At 49.1% G+C, this 22,346-nt stretch overlaps 1 protein-coding gene across 1 annotated transcript in view; it reads right to left on the minus strand.

Moving 5' to 3' along the window:
• TET2 (tet methylcytosine dioxygenase 2) overlaps window positions 1-3,171 on the minus strand; it is a 69,963-nt gene extending 66,792 nt beyond the window's left edge. Inside the window, exon 1 of the mRNA XM_084205017.1 lies at window positions 3,084-3,171. Coding sequence (XP_084061143.1) covers window positions 3,084-3,113 — 30 coding nt within the window. The 5' untranslated portion in view covers window positions 3,114-3,171. The remainder of the gene's footprint in view (window positions 1-3,083) is intronic.
• Between the last annotated feature and the right edge of the window lie 19,175 nt (window positions 3,172-22,346).

A 22,346-nucleotide genomic window follows, 5' to 3' on the forward strand; every position in this document is an offset into this window, starting at 1 on the left:
TAAGGCTTTATTATCTAGGATTATTGGGACAAGGTATGCAAATTGAACATGTAAGCACTGATGATAAAGTAGAACCGGAACTATGGCAACTTGTTAGTAGTTACTTGTTCAGTGTTCAAAGGCATATTTCTGCTGCAGAATGTCACTAAATGAGTAAGATGGTACTCACTGCCTTATGAAGTAAGGGATGGGAATAATGCTGCAAGTGTGATTGATTCATACAATTCTCTTTTTGGCTTTCAGCCATGATGCAGTCATATGCTTTATCTCTGTCAGACTACAGCTTTTTTTTTTTTTTTTAAATAATGAATCATAGTACATCCCACTCCATTTCAGAACCAGCACATTGCCTTTCAAAATGATGTCACAACACTAAATGCTGCTGGCTGACTGCCTTAATAGCAATCAGAGAGCTGGACTAAATAAATACTGTATATTATTTGCCAAAATAATTTGTGGTTGTGTTCTCCAGTGCAGTTTCCAAGATAACCACCAACTCTACTTGAAACTTGGCAACTTTGTTTTACCACTTTCAAGCTCCAGTTGTGAAGCTAGCTTGCAGATGCTGCTACCATGCCTAGAGCTACTGTGCAGCAGCCCAGTGAGAGAGGTAGAGGGGTCACTCGCTGTGACCAGCCAAATTTGACAGCTCTTCTGGAATTCCACCTTGACAAACTGTCAGCTTTTTGAAAAGGACCTTACTTGGCTCCTGTTGAAACACAAAATACGTCTTCCACTTGGAACTAAATGGAACAAGGGATTTAAAGTCACTGCTTAGGCACACTCTGATAAAACCACAACTGTCCATGCAACTTAGGAGCGAAGCACTCCCTGTAAACCTGACCCGGTCAGTAACATTAATCCAACCTGACCTTCATGTTTTTTCAAGCACCAGATTTGTTCCAAAATATGATGAGCATTTTTTCCCCCCTTTTCTTTAGGGCTGTCTGGCTGTTGTTAATATTTAAGGGAACACTGTGGAGGACACAGGCCAGCAGCATCTGAAGTGCTTGGGCAAGTAGGAGTAGTCCCATCCAACTTTGGCAGCTGAAATGTCCATTTCAGCAACTACAGGTTCTCCCAATTCCACATGCAAAAGCCAAAACATTTACAACCTTTTATTTCTGCTACCCAGTGCAGCACTGGTACCAACAAGAGACCTTAGAAATCTGGCCATCATAATATCTCAATAACTCCACAACAAGCATCATTTCTTGTTCTTTAAACAATGCTGACATGCCAAAGTCTAAGACCATGTGCACTATATAAAAACAATATCAGTTTTTCTGGCTAAAAGCCACCACAATGAATCATCACAGTGACAAAGTTCTAGTTAAAAACCTTACTACCAACAGTGATAGTTCAGTAGATTCAGGTCTCCTGTTCAGCCTTGTCTTCTTTTGAAGACTTGTTCGGAATGGGCAATACAAAACCACTTTCTGAGGTTCCCTGAATGCATTCACAAAGGGTTTTTTAATGCCACTTCCCAAAATGTAACAACTCTTTCCACTGAAAGATGACTTCTGAGTTCTTCATCTCACATTAACAGCAATTTAGTACCACCACCAAAACACTGTTGTTTTCCACAGCTTTGCATTCCCTTTTTTCGCTCCTCCCCTCACCCTGCCTTCTAGATTTAAATGTTTTCTGACTTCACTGGTAGGGGTCATTCTAAGCTTTCCAAGAGAGAGACATAATACTGCCCAACAGAGATTTTTTTTTTTCCATTGGTTCAAAATGGTAGTTTTCTGTGGGATAAAATCCAAGATGAGTACATTCTTTCAGAGAGTTAACAGCAGCAGCCAGGTCCCACTGTAACTCCAGTTTAGACATGACTATTGATCATTGACATCTCCCTGCTGAGTATCTTCGGCAACCACGTCCTGTTTTGCACTTTGCAGCCTCCAAAGTGCTACAGTGGAATACACATGCAGATACACGAGTGAACGTGTGACTGCACTCACCCCCTGCTGCAGTAAGTCATCCTGCCATTAACACGCGAATGGAACGGCCTCATTAGCCGACAAACAACACCCACTGACCTGCTTTCACTAGGGACAGTGTTATCTGCTCATTTCTGAAACTCTTAAACTTCACATTGAAAGGAAAAAGAAGAAAAGAAAATTATGCTGAACATATATTCGGAGCTGCCGATCACTGCTCAAAGCCTGCACATTGGCACGCCGCTCATCACGGAAAGCAAATCTTGTGATGAGATCTTAGGCTGCAGCGTTTCGATGAAAGCACGCTAGACCACATCACTTTTCCCTTCACCTCACTCCGAAAAGGAAAATTACTTAGCAGAAAAGAGTCTGCTGAATTTCCAACACTCAGACTGCGAGCCGAAAAGCCCCCTTTTAACTCCAGGCAAGAGAATCAGTGCTGGTGTCTAAAGGGGTGATTTGACACGATAAACGCCGCGATGCGAGCGAGCGCACACTGCCGCGCGTCCGACTCAGGCGCGGTGAGGTTGTTGCTCTTGTCTGTCATCTGGCGGGGAACGAGCCTGACCTCGCCGAAAGCGTTCTTTTAGGGGAACACGCTCGGGAAAGTGATTCTCCTTTTCATCCCGTGGCCACATTGTGCCCCGACGGCGGGGTTTAGCAACGCGGGCGAAACACGCGTGTTGATCATTGCACGGAAAACGGGAGGCCTCGCTCCGAGCCCCCGCCTCGCCCGCACGCACTTCTCCCACCCGAGACCCCCGGCACCGCGGTCCGCTCGCCGCCCCCTCGCCCTCCCCAGGCCCCGCAAGCCCCCCGCCTCTCTCCCCTCTCCCCGGGCTGCGCCCGCCTTTGTGTCCGCCCGGGGCCGGGGAGCGGCACAAAGCCGGGGCGCCTCCGGCCGCCGTCCCCCGTCCGCAGACAAAGGCGCGGGGAGGGGCGGCGAGGCGAAGCCTGGGTCCGGCCCCGCGGGGAGGGGGCGGCAGCGCCCCCGCCGCCCCTGTCAATCAGCCATGTTGGGGGACCCACGGCGGCGCCCCCTCCTCGCCGACCCCCGGCGGCGCGGCGCGGCGCTGCCCCGCGACACCTCCCGGCGGTGCCGGGCGGGGAAGGCGGCCGGCGCGGGGATCCCGCTCTGACCTCTGCCGCGTCCCTCAGCCTCGCCGACATCCAGCACGCACAGCCCGGGCGCCGCGCTCCCCGCTCCTACAGCGCCGCCATCTTGCTTCCTTCTGCTCCTTGGCGAGCGCGGCCGGGCCCCCGCATCAATATGCGCGCGGCGCCCTGACGTCGGCGCCCGCCCCGCGCACCGCCCCGCGCGCGCGGCACAGCTCCCCCCCGGTCCCCCCTCAGCGCGCGGCGCGGGGGCGCCCCCAGCACCGTCACCGGCGCCGTCCCCGTTCCCGACCGCGCGGGGCTTTTTTCCCGGCTGCTGACGCTCTTTCGGCCTTTTGGGGATTCCCACCCCCGCCCTCTCGCACCCCTCCGCCTTTTCTGCTTTCGCCGGTGGGTTCGCGGGACGCGGCGGGGCGGAGGGTACCGCCCTCCATGCGCCAGCCCCCGCCACCCCCAGTGGGACACCCCCCGCGCCGCATCCCTCCCGTCCCCGGCGGCCGGCGGCACTTTCCCACGGCCCCGGGAGTCCATCTGCTGTGCGGCGGGCTGCTCTCCTCGGCTGCGGCGGGAGGCTCGGGGGTGCAGCTCGGTAGTGCGCGGTGGCCGGCTGACGGAGTAAAAGAAAAGCCAAGAAAGAAAAGTGTGTGTGTGTGTGTGGGGGGGAATTGATAAAATCTCCTCAGACTTCCCCAAAATTACGCCCTGTGCCCGCAGGCACCGGGCTGCCAGCGGGGATTGCTCAGCGCGGGGTGAGCTGGACACTCGTTCCCGGGAGCGCCCGCAGCCCCGCGGCTCGGTGCGTGACGAGCGGGACTAGCGGCACCCAAACTACGGGGTCGTGGCTCGCCCCAGGAGAAAGGGTGTCGTGCCCGCGACAGCGGGAGCCGCAGAAGGAGGTCTGGCTGCCGGTCCCAGCCCCGCAGCCCCGGGAGCGGAGGTTGGTGCCCCCCAGCTTGCCAGCCCCCGCCGGCGGGGACAGCTCCCCGCTGCCATCCCCTCCGTGCGCCGCTCGCCGCCTTTCACCGGCGGAGCTGGAGCCCTTTCAGCTGGGCAGCTGCGGGGAACAGAGGTAAAAGTATGCAAAACCGCCTCTCTGGGAACCGGCGCTGCGCTTTCACCCCGCCGAAACACCGCCCGGAGTCCCGAGCGCCGGACGGACCCCGGGGCCGCCCCTCCAGCGGGTCCCTCCACTTACCACTGCGCCAAGTAGAGCAGCCTACAGGCTGCTTTCCTTCGGCTCGTCCGGGACACGTGCGGGGCCCGGGAGGATTTTACGAGAGCATTAGCTTTCCGGCCAGGCCCTCTCCCCCTCTCCGGTGTGTCTTTTACCCCAGGGGGTGCCAGGAGAAGGTCTGCAAGCGCTGCGTTCATCAGTGGTGCCCAAGAGATGCTGAATCCGCATCTGATCCTGCCTGGCAAAGGCAGGCTGGTGAAAAAGGGCTTCAGCAAGATGGCAAATCCGGTGCATCTGATTCAGATCAGAGTGATTTCTAGGAAGTGCAGGTCATCACTGAGTAATTTGTTTTTCATATCACAGGTTTTACACTGAGTTTTGGTTTTACTTTAATTTCTGTGAAACATTTCAGAAGTACACTAGAGATAAAAGTTTGCCCTTACAACTTGCTAAAATAGCTGGTGGCACTTTGGTACCTTTGCGAGGCGGCTTGTTCTCCCCAGCCTCTGAAAAGGTGCTGGGCTGGCTAGCCCTATCCTGTAGGAAAGTGCCTGGGGTTTCTGACAAAGACCTTTGTGTTTACTTCTGCAGAGCTGACTTCAGCAGCATTTGGTGCAGACTAAATCTATGCAAATAGACGCAGGTCTCTCTCTTCTTGGAAAAGTAAATGATGTGACGAATGCTTAGGATCTCCCTAAATTGTGCCATTTTTTGTGCTTTCACAGCACTTGCTTGATTTCCACAGGCTTTAATCAGCATTTAGAACTCTTTTAGGTTTGCCTGTTTTATTAAAGCCTGGGGTTGCTTTATCCCCTGGTGTGGCACATCCAGCTGACATGACAAGGAACGAACATGCTCAGCCTCTCAGTGGGTTCCAAGCTCTGTCTCGTCCCTAAGCCGCTCTGAGCGCGCTGCAGACACCTCCATCCTCTGCACGGTCTTGTTCTGCCCAACCAGGGCTCGGCATTGACAGGGTTTGGCGGGGCCCCTCTCTCTGCTTTTCTCCAGCAATTTGCATTGCACTGGGAGAGGTGACCCTCCTTTGCATGGCCCAGATCCCTCCCGTACCCGTGAGCCCTTTGTGGCTGGAAAAGGCAGGTGGCTGGTTTTGGCAGGACGCTGCTGCATCGGAGCAAAGACCTATCTTCCCTTTGCATGAGCAAGCAGCTGCAAACCTGGGTAACTGACTGAGTGGGTAAAATGAAAAAAAAAAAAGAAAGAAAAACCCTCTAACAACCACCAAACCCAAAAGCCACAAGCAGGAGTTTGAAACTGAGCTGGGATTCTTTTGTTTTCTGACCGTACTCCTGTGCTGAAGATAAGGCACCACTCATGCATGTTTTACCTGCACATATGAATGTGAGAAACGCGTGCATTTTTTAAATGCTTCCTGACATAGGTGTGGTTCCCTTCCCTATTCTTTGCTCTCTCTCACTCTCTCTCTCTTTCAACTTTACTGCCCTAATGACAGCCTGTTGTAATCACGAGGCTCAATAAACTCAGAAGCAGCCCTGCTGAACCAGCAGTACTGTCTTGCCTCCCGGAGCACAAGGCACATTTACTGAGCCTCCCCTGCACCGCCAGCTTGTGCTCAGCTATCTCGACCTACATCCTCCTAAATGACCCGGTGCCGTCCTGCTACGTCTTGGCAAACCAGGGTCTTTTGGCTTCCAAGACTGTGGCTTTCTGTCATGCATAACCCCTGTCAAATGTAGCATGCTCTGTAATGCATGTTACTTGGTATCTGTTAGCAGCCTGATGGGAGGGACATGAACCTAAATTCTCCCTTGGAGTAGTTCTGTTTGTTTCAATGTATTTATTGAATGAGACATTTTGACCCATTTTGCTTTGCCATATCTATCAAACAGGGAGAAAAATGACTGAACATGACCGCAGTGAGAAGCCTCATAAAACCCCCTACACTTTTTCACCCTTAAAGAGTTGGGGCAAGGCAAAAAGTCTTTTACCTCTCAAACATGCAGTTCCCTGACTTAAGCTGTATGCATTCCTCAAAGTAAGTATCTGCTGTAAAAAACAGATATGCAGCTTCTTTGGAAATGTGCTGAAATGCACTTAGCTCAAACAATGTTCTGGAGCTGTTTCTAGAACTATCCCAGCCACACCATTTTTCATGGGCAAAACCACAGGTGAAAAGCATCCTGCAATGAGAGCCCCTGTGTGTACAGTGTGTAATTGTGCACAATTAATCCAGCGTTTTCAAAGAGCGTGGGCCTTGCCCCTCTGCTAGAGGAAAACTTTCTCACTGTGAAGGATGTTGGGGGTGCCAGGACAAGAGTTGCTGCAGATTCCTGCTGCAGTGAGCAAACCTGACTGACTTACTGAGGGAATGTAATGTGCATGGCCTCCTCAAAGCCCCAAATGAAACATCCAGAGAGCTGTACAGTGCAGACAATATTTCATCCTGTACCCCGCATTGCAGAATAAGTGGGTTTGTATTACCTACCCACTTCAGATAGCTTGCAGGGATAAATTGAACTCTAACTTTGAATTTCTGTGCAATAACCAGTTCAGAGCCATAATTCAATTGTTTCTAGTGAGACTTCAAACTTTCGTGTTGTTTTTATTCATGTTGTCTTGCCCCCATAATAAAATGTGAACAGCTATGTGGGGTGAGAGGAAAGAGATTTGCTGGATACCCCATTTCACCTCCTCGAGCAAACCTCTGGAGCCCAGAGAACTGTCTGCTATAACGTGATGGACCTGCAGAAAATCTCTTGTGTCCTTCCTCCACACAGACATTTGTCTCTGTCACGAGGGATGCTGATTTCTCATGGACCCATGTCTGGATCACAGCAGCATCCACCAGAAGCCCTAGAGGAACAAGGTGAGGGAAAAGCAACAGGACCAGTTCAGTGATCCGTTGTTTTGCTTTGGTTTATACTTTCAGCAGGGCTTTTTCATGTCCTGAGACATCAGCTCATCCATGAGCTTGAGAGTCCAGCCTCAGAGCTGAGGGATCACACTGATGCTGGGGCTGCAGCCATGCCAGCAGGCAGCAGGAGGTGGCCCTGCCAGACTCATGTTAATGACAGGATGCCACCTCACTTTTTTCCCCTGAATTCATCAAAGATCATTATTTGTCATGTCTTTGCATTCCTACCCTGGACAGGAGGGGACTTTTCCAGGACTGCAGAGATGAGTTGTTGCAGAGGAAACACATAGGAGTTTTGTTTGTCTGTTTGGGAGCTAGGTGCCCAGTGGTTGGGATGCCTGCAGGGACACTGGGATGAGTTGTCTGCCCAGTGCTGTCATTCTGTTGGTGGGAGATGTGTGTTTCCTAAGAGCTGTAGATGGCTCAGCTTTTAAACCCTTGGCTTTTGCCAGTGGGTGTAGATGTCTTTGTGCTGCACTTCAGTGTTTATGGCTCTAAGGTGACTGTAACCTTGTGATTGCTAAGGCATTTATGGCTGGAAATCCTGAATTTTGGCACCCTAGACATTTGCTAGGGGCAATTCCTGCCCCCAGGATTGTGGTTGGGATTAATGCCCTGGGAGAAGGAAGCCCCTGGCAAAGGAGAAGGGATAAGGGAGGCTTAAACAGAGGTGAAGCAGGAGGACCCTTTCTGAAGGTACAGCTTGTCCTTTTGGGATCCCAAGCTTGCTTTCTCGTCATTGTAGGAGTAAAATCTTGAATCTTCTATGCAATAGAATCAGAAGCTCTACTCAGGGGTTGTAGGGGAAAGTGTGGGCTGAGGGATGGACCACCAGGTCTGTGGTTACTCCTGAGTTGACTTTGTTGACTTCTGGTGATAGCCTTCCAAGAAAGGGCCAGAAGCTGACCTGCAAAGAAAGAGCACTCAGCAGTGTGATATAGATCCTAGATGTAGCTGAGTTGGTGACATCCAGGATCAAAGTCAATTCTTCCTGCTCTGCTCATCCCCCTCCCCAGCCTGCCAGCATTGCTCATTTGTGTTCACTCTTGGATGCAGCACTTTTGGGAAAGGCAGTAAAGCTGGGAAAACAAGTGCATCAGTACCACAGACCAACATACACAGGGGGACAGGAGCAGAGTGCATGGTTGCCCTTCCCCAAAACACCTCCCTGTGAGCAGAGACAGCAGCCGGTCTCACTCCATCAGTCAGGCTTGCTGTGGAATGTTCTCCCACAGGCAAATGCCTGTCACAGCAAAGTGTGGTGAGCTGTGCTGTTTCTGTTGAGTGCATTACACAGCCATCAGGTGGCTCGAAGCTACACTATCAGTCAGTCCAGCTCTGGGGAGGAAAACTGTTCTTTTAACCCTCCTCAGAACTGTTGAGCAATGATGTGCAACCAGGACTGCTGCACTGGTGTCAGGTTCTGTATGTGACAATGTGCATCTCTCACTGAACTTCTGGGCTAGAGCAACATTTGGTAACTGTATCCGTCCATTCTCTGATTGTTGGAGGAATTAAAATCCTTTGATAACCCCTGAACTGTGAGCATTTTGCAGCTGCATGAATAGCTTAGGGCTCAAGTGGACTGGGAAGGAAAGGCATGCTACAGCTGCCAAATCCTTTACTGATTTTTTCCCCCTGCCTTCTCTACTGGTGTTTGGTTTTCTCCTTATCTTCAAAGCCTTCCACAGCCTTGTGGGTGGCATCCTGGTGTGGATCCTTACGTGCTGCCCATGGGGTCTGCTGCACTGCTCAGCATCACCTTGCTTTGCTGGCAGCTCTTGCCCTGCGGCTCCGCAGCAGCGTTAAGGGAGCAGGCAGGTGGAGGAGGCCATGGAGTCTCCTGTGTGCTCCTCCTGGTCTCTGCTGGTGGCAGTGATGGAAGGGCATCCCTTGCATATGATGAGCCCTGAGTAGCTGTGTGAGAAGAGCCTGTGTGAAGCAGGGTGCGGGAGGCTTTTGCAGGACTTTGGTGCTTCTGTTGCTGGAAATCAGTAGTGTTCACTCTGCCTTCTCAGCGTTACCAAAGAGTGTCCCAGTTTGAACAGTGGCTTGTTTTCAAAGGCTTCTCTCTCATCTGTGCCTGTACATGACTTTTGCTCGACTACAAATTGAACAGGATGGATGGAAGGCTTAATTCCTACAGCTGCTGGGCCCTGAGAAGGGCTCATTGTCTTTTCTCCCTGGAAACTGACTTCACATTCCTCAGAACATCAGGGTAGGAAATGAAGGAGTGACTGAGCACTGATCTCCTGAAACCACATTTTCAAATTAGGTGTCTGAAAACACTGAGGAAACACTGTGTCTGTAGCACTGAGGAAAGGTATCTCTGTTCCAGGTGAGCTTGATGTCCCCTGGTGACACTAGTGACAGTCTCAGTAATCAGTACTGGTCCCTTTCAGTTAGATATTTCCCAATGTGTATATTTTAACATGCAGCTTTAGGTATCAGGAATTTGGTCATTTTCTACAGTTCATCTCTCAATTAGGAAGGAAGAGGTTTTGCTGTTAACTGAGAGAAGTCAAGGATATGTGCCACTTCTTTCAGTGCAGCCTGTGATTTCCTGGCATATAATGAAAGCTGGCTCCTAAGAGAGTCTTGCAAAGGGAAAAGTGCCAAGGGAAGACTAGAAGGGACTGATGAAACAGTTAAACAGGCTGATATGCAGACACCTGGGATGTGATACAGCAAATGCTAGTCTTTGGAAGGAGCCTTAGTTGTGTGCCTGGGCAGGAGCTGGGAAAGGCAGGGGCTGCAAGGTTGTATAACTCAAAGAGCTTTACTTTTTCATTTTTAATCATTAGTCATTTTAACAAGCTCAGTAGGACTTTACTTGTTGGTTGCCGTTCTCCCAGTGCATCCAGATGAAAAACCCAAACCTTATAGCGGGGTTGCCATTGCCCTGTGACTCAGAAATTCTCAGTCCTTGAGCAGAAGCGTTGTGTTTGTTGATATCCTTAGTGCAGGCACAATTATATTGAGTTAAATTCTGCTTAAATCAATTTTACCCTGTAAATGAAAGCTATATGCAAAGCCAACTGCATTTAAGCAGCTAAACAATGTTCAAAAGCAATGTAAATGCGTGCGTGCCGGTGGTCTCTGTAGCGTGCATTTTCTAATCTAGGAGCAGTGTATAAAGAAGATAAATGTTGTAGCTGTCTTTGTCTGTTTTGATTTCCTTCTCTGGCAGAGCAGTTTTTCTGTGGTCCTAGCTGAGCTGTCAGCTTGCTTTGAGTTTTTCTTACATGCCTGCTACGGATTTAGGCAGGGAGTCAGCCCCATATCTCCTCAGGGCAAGACGCCCAAGGAACGCCCATTTGGACACGAACTGGCAGTAGCCTAGGGTTTTGCAGCTCGAGGAAGGAGCTGTGCATTCCATCCTTTTTCTTCAGGTGAAAGTGGGGGTATTATATACAGTTGTCCTTCTGCCCTTCTTCCAAAAGCTGTTGAGAAGCTCTGCTGAAAGATGCAAACATACATCAGAGTCACAGTCACTGCATTATGTTAAAAGGTGCATTTTTATGCCAGGATTTGAAGGGCAAGAAGAGTGGACTGTCAGAGCTCAGCAGCTGTGAGGCACCAGCAGAAGCCCTTGCCACCCCGAGCAGCTTAAAAATCCCACAAATTCTCTCTCCTTTCAGGAAAAGGCAGCTGCCTTCTGGCTCATTGGGGCAGCTTTCACTTTCACAAGGTCTCCTCTGCCATCCAAATGTAACAATGTGTGCCCCTTTCTGGCTGGCAGTGGGGTGATGCAGGTGGGATTTGCTTTTGGTCACTGGCATCAGCAGGTGCTTTGGGCAGGGCTGAGGGCTGGAGTCCAAAGCATCTTCAGTGGTCAGCCTTAAACTGGCAACATGCACCTTTGCATGCAGCCACTGCCTCCAATGTAGAATGCCACTGTCAGAATGAAAAATAGCTGTACTGCTTCTTGGGGGAGGCAACCTGCCCTGTCTTCTGCTTCCCTTAGTAAGGTGTTGAGAGACAAGGAAAAGAATGTCTTCATGAACCTTGTGAAAAGTTAAAAAAAAGAAATTATAGCTGTTGGAATGATGTCTGCCTTGCTAATTCCATCTCTGAAAAATTAGGAGACATATTAAAAAGTAATTGCTCTGATAGAAGAAGGTTATCTGTGACCAAGGACTCTGACTGGCACATAGCCTGCAATGTACTTATCTTGTTTCCTTCCACAAAAAACTGTGGATGAGCTCTCCACCTCTGTGGCAGGATCCTCAATTTTCTTCAGTACCAAGAGAGTGGGGATGTCACTGATTTGAGGTCCCTAAAGTGAAGCACCTTAAGGGGCAGGAATTTTAGAGGATATTTTATCTGGCATTTTTAGAAAATTCAACTGCTGGATGTTTCAGGACATCTCAAATTAGGGACTCACTTTATGAGATTTTTACTTCCAGTCCTACTTTGCCTTACTCTTCCATTTGTAAATAAGAACACTAATACCCTTATCAGCAGAGGGATTTAGCAAAGATAAACAGATTTGGTTTTAATTCCTTCAGAAATCATGCCAGAAGTACAGAAAATAAACAGGAAGTATTTGGATGTTTAGCACAGAAGCAAACCAGGATTTAACAGGCACCACAGAGACTCTGGGGAACAGATTACAGCTTGGAAAGACAGATATGGAAGGGCACAGCTGATCTAGGACAACTATGCAGGGGGTTAAATTTTGCAACAAATACCAGGAAAGGCTGTTCTTCATCTGACATTTGTGAGGAAGCAAGAGGAAGATTTATTGAATGACTTTGGAGACAGATAAAGAGGAAAGAGAGGAGGGTGTAAAGAGGAGGGTTATTACAGCCCTCTTGGTGGGAAGGGAGGTGTTTAGCAAGGTGCTGCACAAGCAGCTGCTGAGCAGTCACCCCCTGGCAGTGATGGGCACCTGCCCACCGCTCCCAGGAGGGGCAGGGGCTCAGCATCAGCAGAACAGGCTGCTCTGGAGCCAGCAGCCCAGCGGTGCTGTGCAAGGGCAAAGTGCGCCCCACAGGGAGGTACCCTCTGGTGTTCACAGCTTGGTGAAGCTTTGGATGGGGAAATGCAGCCAGCTGGAGGGCTTCCAGTAATATATTAGATGAGGGAGTTCAGAGGTCATCTGCAGGAATGACAGCTTATACAGCAAAGCTCTCCCCCAAGCAGAAGGGTTTGGAGTTGCTGAATTGGGATTTTCGCAGCTGCGAGGACATGGTAAGTCATCTGCTCCATGTTAAGTCTTGTTAAAATGCTGAGCACTGACTGCCCTTCACATCCTCTAAATAAAGCAAGGAAAACCTGTGCTAATTGGCAGCAATGCACATCTATTGCCAGGACAGTTATTTCTGACTGTAAAGATTGTTCTGCACTTAAAGAAGTTGCCTGAAGAGGATATTACACCAGAGGCTCAGCAGGGTAAGGCCTGTCAGGAAATATCCACACAGGCCAAGGATGGACCAGAAACCACCTACAGTCCTTCAGAGACCCGTGTTTGCATCATGTCAAGAAAATTACAGACTTTTTATAAGTGTCTCAGGAAGAACAATAATGTTGTGGTTGAAGACCACACAGAAAATAGAATCTGGGTGCTTGGAGTAAGATAAATAGCAGAGAGGTGCCATTTGCTAGGCTGTGCACACTTAGGGAGTTACAGAGCACATTGTCACAAGTGAAGGTGGGGCACACCTTACATTGCTCTTTGCTAGGATGCCAGGGATGGATTGAACCTGGAATCAGACAAAGACAAGACAAAACACAATAGATGAGGGCTAAAGCTAGAGAAATTCAGCCCAAAAAGTTCTCATTGTTAAGAGCAAATGGCATTTTTTTATTAAATTGTGGAATAATTTAGCAGGGGAAGTGCCAGAGCCTTTCAATCAAGGGTTTGTCTTTAAGACATGTCGTGGTGCTTTAGCTGGTTACCTAAAGGCTGTGCTGTGCTGTGTGAGAAGTCAGAAAAGATGATTGTGTGGTCCAGTTTAGTCAGTGGGTCACACTTTTAAGCCATTTGTGCTGTTACTGTGACTAAAGCATGACACAAACCTGAAGATGTCTGCCCTGTTGCTGGAGGTCTATGCAGAGAGCAGATGCCTGGCATTCCAAAGTGAACAGATAAAACCAAGATGTCCCATGCAAAAGAGTTGTAATGGTATTAATTTCACAGCCCTTCCAGGGCTTTTGAAACCAGGGATTGACAGAGGAATCAAGAGAGGTGGCTGCTAGCCCACTAGGGAGTTTGTGAAGCTCCCACGTGTCCAGATTATCAAAGAAACTTTGTGGGTTGTTGCTGTAGGGGTCCTGTGGCTTTGACTGTTTCAGCTGGCTGTGCTTCCCTGATGGAGCTTTTCTTAATTTTCAAGCAGCAAAAAAAAGGGTGCTCTATCTGAGGGAGGTCAAGAAAGCAGCAAGTTTATGGAAAGGGCAGGACTCAAATTAATAAATGTGGGTGGGATGGAGATGGCGAGGTGAAGTTGTCTTTCACATCTAGTCACCCATGTTAATCTGTCCTAATTGCATTAGAGAGAACGAACAGGCAGCAGAGCTGATGTTTGCTGAAGCTGATGTTTGTAACAGCTCTGGGCATCTGCTGGGAGATCTCACCAGGTCAGCTGCACTGAGGGCAAAGATGCTGATCCCAAGTGAAGGTAGACACTGCCTGTACATGTGCACGTGTGTCTGTACTGGATTAGTGACAGGGATGTAAACATATCTATGCATAAATGCTCTCAGGAAAGATAGCTTAAAAGTTTGATGAATATAATGCACCTTCACTTCAAACTTAGGTGAGACCCACACTTTGCATGTTGAAAAACAAGCTCTTAATTTTTCATTTGCTCCTCTTGCATTTTGAGCGTGATGTTTTCTCAGCAGATAATATTTATCCCCCACAGTGTGCTGGCTCCTCCAGACTGTTTTTCTCTGGCCAAGCTTTTGAGCAATGAATTGTGTCATTGAGGCCTCAGTGCAGGTCTGAGTCTGAGTCCCACTAAGGACAAACTTTCCTGGGGCAAGGAGAGCAAGATCTGGTCTGGAAGCTGAACGTCACCTAGAATTGGTGTTTTTGGCATTTCAGTCCATTTAAACTCATTGATATATTTCTGTCAACTCCATGGTTTTGCTGTGTGCAAATCAGCAGCTATGGGGAGGTTACAATCCCCATCTGAAGCCTGCTTATGGCATCGCTGTACCTGATGTGCCTCACCTGTGTATGGAGGTGACAGCCTGGTTTAATGATGCCTCCCAGCCCTTTTGGCCCATGCACGCCTGTGGTGGTATTTGTGGGTGAGGAAGAGTGGAGAAGAGCAGCCTGGGAGTGCAGAGATCTTGTGTGCATATTCAGTTGATCAAGCAGCTCACGGAATTTGCATTTTTAAGCAATGCCCTCATTACCTGCCCCCTGTCTTTTTTTCCTGGTTTTCTGTCTTTAGGTACGGCAGTGGTGAAGGCAGGGAGCTGCCCCTCAGCAGAGCACTGAGCTGGGAATGAAATGGGACGTGGAATGAAACCTGCCAGGTACGGGGCTTGTCCTGGGTTCATCTTCCTCTCTTCCCTTTCCCCAGTTACCTTTCCAGTCCACCCTGTGGTCCCACAGGAAAGCAACAGCCTTTTCTTTCTGTAGGGAACTGCTTGGCATCCCCATCACCACAACTGTAGCAGCATCCACAGAATGCAGCCATGGAAAGCTTCTTTTTAAGGCACATCCTCCCTCTTCCCCAGGGTAGCTGAGAAAGCAGGAGGCCTGCGTTCATCTCCTCTTCCTCATGCTGTAACACCAGCCCTGTTTTAAGGTATCACAAATTTTGGCTGGCCTGAGTGTGGGGAAAGCAGGATGCAGAATGTAGTCAGTGCTACTACCCAATGAAGGGGGAACCAAACCTTGGTTTGTTCTGGGTGGGATGTTGCAGGCTGCTGAGGGTCTGGTGCTATTCCTCCTAATAGATTAATCGGTTGTTGTGTGGCTTTCAAGGTTATTCAGGTTTAAAAAAAAAATATCCCCCCATTTTTCCCCGCTTAACTGTTGGATATTCCTTCTGCCAGTGGGTTTAGAAAAAACACTCATAGTATGCCAGGCCTCATCCCATGGGAAGCACTAAATGAGATTTAATGATTAACATTTATTTCCAAGCCACCCAAAAGGTGTTGACACTCTCCTGGCTGTTAGGTGCGATAGGCACTGAGCTGCACGTGCTGATTAGTCTCACACGTGTGGCTGGGAGTCTCATAGGTGGTGGCCATCCCCACATCCCTGCTCTGTTTGGTGCCCCTTCCCCCGAGGTGAGGGCTTGGGGCCTCTTTCCAAAGTACCTCTGTGCTGCTACAGGATGAACCTCAAGGGCAAAGCACCCTGAGGAGGGATGGGCACCAACTGGTGCAGCTCAGTGAGCAGCCCAACTCACCTCCAAAGCGTGGAGAAATGTTTTTAATTTAAATGCACAGGCACTTTAAAGTCAGGGGAGCAATCTTAGTGACAGTGTGACCAAGGCTGCCTGGGCTTTAACACACCAAATTGAAGAGAGTAGCACAGCTCCCAGTTGCAACAGGGGCAATTTAGAGGTGGATTTCCCTAAAGAAAAGGGTAGCTCAAGGCAGCAGAAACCTCTTGTCTTTTTTTGGTGCTTTTTGCAGGATTTCAATGGCATTAAATCCCTCTGAATCCTGCAGGTCTGTTTTTTCTCCTGAGGTAATGGTGTTGGTTAGAAAATTGCCTATAAAATGTCCATCCTTTGAGATTACAATCTGGGGAGTTGACTTTTATTTGTTAATTTTGTCAACATACTTATTTCACATTAAGGTGTGGAAAAAATATATTTACAGGAAAGCAGTCACCAAGATAGTCAGACCATCAAAAACCTTGATGGTCTATCTCAGCTTTGAACAGAAAGTGTTGTTCTCTGCACTGCGAAGCCAGCCCAAATCAGCACACACAATCATTAAGCATTAGCAAAGGCTGTGAATGCCAATAGTCCTAAGATTAAGCCTTCTGGTGCTCTCCCTGGAATTGTCTGACTCCATTGCATCCTGTCACACTTACAATCTGCTTCCTGCTATCGGCTGATAGACTGGCAGACATTTAAATTGTCACTTAGAAAAATCTGAGAGCGCTTGGTTTGGGATATTTGGGGTTTTCTCTGGCTTTTTTTCTTGTTCTGACAAAATTTTATGGTTACCAGAGGGCAGCCTGGGGAAGGACTTGATCTTCCTTGAGGCTGAACAGCAACAGCTTGCTTTTGGGCTGGTATAGTCCGCAACAGGGACAGCTGAGAGGAAGGGTGAGCCTTGTTAGGTGTGGGAGATGTCAGCGTGCTGCTCTCACCTCCATCTTCATCCCTTCTTCCTGTCCCTTATTGGGTTTGTTTTCCAAGGAGACGTGGGAGAAGGAGATGCCAGCATTCTGCAGCCCAGAGAGACACAAACCTTTTTGTGGGGTTTTGTGGTGCAAGGAGACAGCATGAGGGTTTGGGCTTGGCACAACGATAAACTCAAGTCTTCCTGGGAAGACTGAGAGGAATAGAAGTTGTTTTTCTAATGCGAACTGGGAGGTTCTTCCTGCTCAAACTTTTGAACTCCTCCGGACACAAAACACGGGGGAACAGGGAGAGCCCCCTCTTGCCGTCATACCCTCCTGCAATCCTGGCCCTCGGGGCCATATCCCAGCGCTGCGGGAGTCACTGCCTGGGTGAACAGGGCTCCTCCCGAGCCTCCCACCCTCCTCCCCATCACCTCCGCCGTGCCCGGATGAAAGGCTCTTTGCTGGAGACACCTGGCAGCACTGGCGCCCGCAGTCGCCTCTCAGTCTCATGGAAGATTTCCCTGCGCAAACTCTCCGGGCTGCCCGAGGTGAGAAGCGGCTGCTGCCAGCGGCGCTGCTTGATGCCTGCCGTGCCGGCATCCGCAGGCGTGAGACACCGCCGGGGATGCCAGCTACTGGCACAGCCTGCGGTGGCATTAAACACTGATTCGTTTACTCCCTTTAGCTACGGGCAAGGCATTTGCAGAGGATTTAAAATGTGCAGGGACATGAATTCCCCCTCCTGAATGCTTATGTGTGAGGCTCTCATTTGCACAACGGTGAAGGTGTCAGGAGGTTTCCTGTAGGATTTGGCTGGGATGCGGACCCTGAGGGCAGCTTTTGCATCCTTAGGTCTGCTATGTGGGAAGGATCTTTAGATGTGGAAAGCCTTCTTACAAATGCTATCTGCCTGGCTGGATTTGGGAGACTTTGTCCTGAGGGAGTATTTTCTAATTTTTGGTGTCGCTCCATGAGATAATGAGCTGTAACCATGTCCTGGCATATCTATCTCTATACAAATCATTACCCTAGTGTAAGGAAAATAATTTGCCCAGCAAAGTTTAGCTCCTTGGTGCTGCTTTACACAACTAAATTCTATAAGCAAACAAAACCTGACAACCTCATTTTTGTCTGTAATGAACCACAGCTGTCCTGTTGCCTGCCTCCTGAGAGAGGGCTGCACACATCCCCAGTCGAGGAGCGCCATCACATGTGCCTAAGCTGCTCAAGGACTCGAGGGATGCTCCTTTGGTGAGCATATTTCCTCCATGGAAGACACTTTTTTCTGGAGTGGGCTGTGAAGCCACAAGATGTGCAGACACATCCCAGCTGATGGCACGTCCTTTGACCTGCTTTCCACCGACATGTGAAAACCATCCTTCCTCCTTCCTTCAGTTCTGTGCACGGGAGGAGGATTGGCCTAAGGGCTGGTCCCCGTGTGCGTGGGGGGAAGAAGAACTGCTGGGTGCTTTGGGGCAGTCTGGTTTAATCTGCCAAAAACAGTCTCAAGGGAGTCTGAGGAGAGAAACGAGTGCCAGGCTTGCCTAATGGATGCACTGCTGGGGAGAAACATGCTAAAAATCCTCAAGCAAATGTAGAAAGCCTAGGAGAACCAAAGGATGTTTTGGTAGATGGTCAAAGTTAGGACCACCAGTTGAACAGCAGGCTCATGACTCCGAAATACAGCCTCAACATTCTCTTTTCAGGCAGCCCACAAATCTCTTTCTTCCTCACCCGGTTGTGCAAGGCCCAGAGCAAAACACAGGAAAAGTGGCTGCCGTGCATCTCTCCCACCTCCCTTCCCATCTCCTCTTGGCTTTGTTGGGAAAGAGGGGTGCTGGTTGTGCTCTCCTTGCCACAGCTGCATGGACAGGTGTGGGGACTGCACACCTGCCACTGTACCTGGAGGCCAAGTTTGTTCCTTGTAGCATCTGCTGGGGAGGAAATGGCTCCTGCCCAGAAAGGGGCTTCATAAGGGAGGGGCAAAGGGCCATTATGTCACTGCCATCTCCCCTCCAAGGAAGCAGAGGTCTCAGAAGCACCACCAAAGAGTTCCAGGGAACTTAATCCCTTACTCAGAGACCGCGCAGGGGATGGTGACTGGACCAAGCCCTGCTGGGAAGGCTGGGATAAGAAGGTGCTTACATGCCCTGAGGAGAAACTCCTTTCCCTTTTCCAGGTGACAGGTTTCTGACGTGGCTGAAGGATGCTTTCTGAGAAGTCACAAACATCCCTCAGTGCCAATAGCTGCCAAATTACGGGTACTGTCCCAGGGTGTACAAATGACTGCAGAGGCAGTCATGCGTGTATACATGCATATATATGCAGATTTATATGCATGCCCATATGCATGTGCACTGCATATGCACCCAAAGCTTTTGTCAGGGAGCAGGGTCTGACTCAGTGGCACAGAGATTCACACCATGGCACTCATTCCCCACCATCCCTGGCTCCCTCCCTCCCTCCCTCCTGGGGGCTTTAGGGGGGTCTCCTGCAGTGTGGGGGTGCAGGGGCTCAGCAGCACAGCCTTTGGCACCAGCTGCTTCCCATGGTGCTGCTCTGAGTCAGCACAGGAGGCAGATGATTCATCTCTTGCATCAGTGTGATGCTCATCTGCAGTCTCAGGTTAGGTGTGTTTTTTTCTATATTTTTTTTTTAATGGCAAGATGATTAATCTCCTTGTGCTGGCACTTCAAAAGCTTTAGTCCCAGGGGCACTGTCTTATGTGGTTGGTCTTCTAAAGAAAACTGTGCTACCACTTCCCTTTCTCTGTGCTAAGCTGCACTGTCTGGGTTTTGCACTTTGCTCCTTCCTTTCACGTTAAACTTATGATTGGCTTTTTGTAGCATCCAGATAGCATTAGATATCCAGGAGTGATAACTTCCCCTTCCACCTCATCCCTAATAATTTAGGAGGGCAGTGATTACCACAACATCCTCCAATCTCACTCCTGTAGGACTTGGTATAAAGGTGGTGAAATGGTTTGGCTGCAAATGTCTTACACCACCAGAAAAGTCTTCCCAACTGCCTCTCCCTGGACTGAGTGGGCATGTCCCTCCTGAAAGAAACCAGAATGCTCACCCAGTGTGGAAAAACACATATCCAGCTTTTAGCAGCACAGAGGTGAAACCCTTTAATTTGTCAGCAATGTTAGATATTGGTCCTCAGTTGTAATTGCTGGCTCCTGAAGTGGAGAGAAAGAGCTGCTGGAGATAATGAGAGTGAGGGGCACACGGGCTTTAAATTGGGTGTTTGCAAGCACCAGCTGGAGATGGACAAGACACCAAGGAGCCATGAGGTTGGTCCAGACAGCGAGAGCGCTTTCAAAATACAGATATATCTATCTAGAGGAAGGAAATAACCTTTCTTTCAGGAAGAAAATATCCCCATGGATGTGGAAAAGAGGGACAGTGAAGGAGAAGGGGGAAGGTCCAGTCCCTGGCATGGATGCAGCAGAGACCAGGTGGGTTTCTGGCTTTGATTTTAATGTTTCTTGAAAAATAGTAATTGTTTCTCAGAATATTCTGGCAGGTGTGAAATATGTCCTCACCATGGATATGTTTTCACTGCTTGTGGTGTTCCCTCTGAAGTGGGCTGTAAAAAGCCTGCCTTTCTAATTGAATTTGTGTATAGATGGAGAAGGTATAATCTAAGATAATTAATGTTAATTAATTATTGCATGGTCAAATGAGCAGGAAATGCATATAGAAGCTTGAAAAAACTTAAGTATGTGAAAATAGGATAATTGCTTGTGTGTTCAGATACACATTTATCTGAGCAAGCATATACTCAGCATTTTAAAAAGGGTTACTGTAGGACAAAAAAAAAGCTGTAAAGAGAATACATTTCCTAAAAGACTCCCTATTGCATATTAAGAAAACCCCAAAGCTAGCAAAAAATAGATAAAGTTAAGAAGAGGCTAGTTTCAGTATCACTTGCTTTTGAAAGGGAAAACATTGACATCACACAGCCTCCTGCACTCTCACCATACAAATGCACCTGGCCTCTGAATGTAGCCATTGTTTAAAAAAAAACCAGAAAAGGCTAAATTTTGGTAATTTGTCTCAGAGTGTGCAGCACTTTGTTTTGTAAGGAACTGCAGTGAAGCTGGGGAAAGCAAGATGAGAGGGCTGAGGGGTGAGAGGCTGAGACCCATGGTTTGAGAGGGTGCAGAGGCAAACTGATGGTTTTTACATCTGCCACAACTTGGCCCAAATACCCATTGCAGCTGCTGCAGACAGAAGCTGGTTTCCTTACAAATACAAAAATACTTGCTTAGATAGTCTCCAGAGCTATCAGGATCCAGGTTTTCTTCCCACATGGTTTTTCCCCTGTCAGCTCCTTGATTGTGGTGCATGATGAAATGCCCCTCCTTAGCAGCCGAGGCTGGGCTCAGAGCTGATGGAGGCAGGAGGTGGGAGGGTGGCTGCAGCCTGGGAAACTGGGGTTCCTTAAAGGGACCTGGGGGGTTCACCTGCCTCTCTCCACAGGCTCTTGTGCTTAGGTGGTACAGCGCTGCATTGCTAAGCAGGTGCATCACCTCCAGGGTTACTGGTGGGATGTGTGGGACAGTTTGTGATGGAAAATCTGTCCAGGGAGCATGAGACGGACTCCTGGGAGAGAGAGATTTAAAACACAAACCTTTATAGCCACAATTTCTCACTTTCTTCCTCATCCAAGGATTCTGATTTTAGATGGTTTATTGAAAAAGCAAGCTTGCCAAAGGTTTGCAAAAAGTTGGTTGGTGGGAAACCTATTTTTTTCCTGTAAGTGTGTTTGATTCAGAAATTCATCCTAACCTTTGTCTGAAGACTTGCAGTGACCAGACATGTATTTATCTGCTTACACCTTTCCTCTGAGAAGAAAGTGGTAGCAAGATGACCAGAGCTTGAACCTTTCTCCACAGAAGACCACCACAGTTTGCTGTTGCACTAAGGTGCACCTTAGTACCAACTTTCTGTCATCTTTGGAGAAAAAGAAAGAAAGATGGAGGAGCTGTCCTTGGAAATGGATAATGGGCTCAGCATTTTCTGGGACCTGCTCTTGTCTGGAGGGCTGGAGGAGGAGCTCAGTGCTGCACCTAAAGGCACAGGTCCTCAGAAATATCCAACAGCTAAATTCAGGTCTCTAAAAGGCTGCAGCAACACTGGTTCAGGATTCATTGAATATTTTATCCAGGCACAGGCATCAGGTTAGCTTCCAGGAAGTGGGTGGATGAAAGTGTGAGGGTGAGTGTGTGATTTGTATTAAATTAGAAATAATCAGTTAAGCCAATAGTGGTTCCAGGGAGCCCCAGCAGACAATTTCCAGTAATTGATTTTTTTGGGAGCCCCGCGGATAGAGCTTTTCTTTTTTTATAATGGATCTGTCCCCTGATGATTAACTAAGTAATTCCTCTAGCAATTACATCCTCTCTGAGATGACAGTTTCATGGCTTAGAAGTTACTGGGAGCTGCTCTGATCACCAAGCCTGTGCAGTCCCTGGGGCAGTCCCACCTCAACCCTCCAACATCCCCATCCCTCTCAGCCCATGCTCTGTCCTCTGTGCTGCCCACTTGCACATGAGAACCTCCTGGCAAGAGTGTGAATGGGACAAAGGGATGGCAAACAGCTCCCACCCTGGCCCTGGCACAAGGGCTGTGCCTGGGCTTCGTTGGGCACTGAAGCCTGCTGGGCTGGAAGGGAGGTGTTGGGAGATGCAGGAGTGCACAGGCATCTCATTTCTGACCTGGAACCTCGGCATTTGGTGCCACTGGGGACGCAGTGGTGCTGGGCAGTAGCTCAGGCAGGAGTGACTTGTCCTCCCTCAGCAGCCATTGGGTGGTGAGTGTTTGCAGTTGGAGGTGTGACCTCTCACGCAGGACGGGTCTCCATCTGCCTGCGGGGCCAAACGTGACACAGATCGTCTGGATGTCGATGTTGTCCACTGAGATGGATTTTGGGCATCCC

This window comes from Fringilla coelebs (assembly GCF_963513975.1).
Source record: "Fringilla coelebs genome assembly, chromosome: 4".
Taxonomy (NCBI): domain Eukaryota; kingdom Metazoa; phylum Chordata; class Aves; order Passeriformes; family Fringillidae; genus Fringilla; species Fringilla coelebs.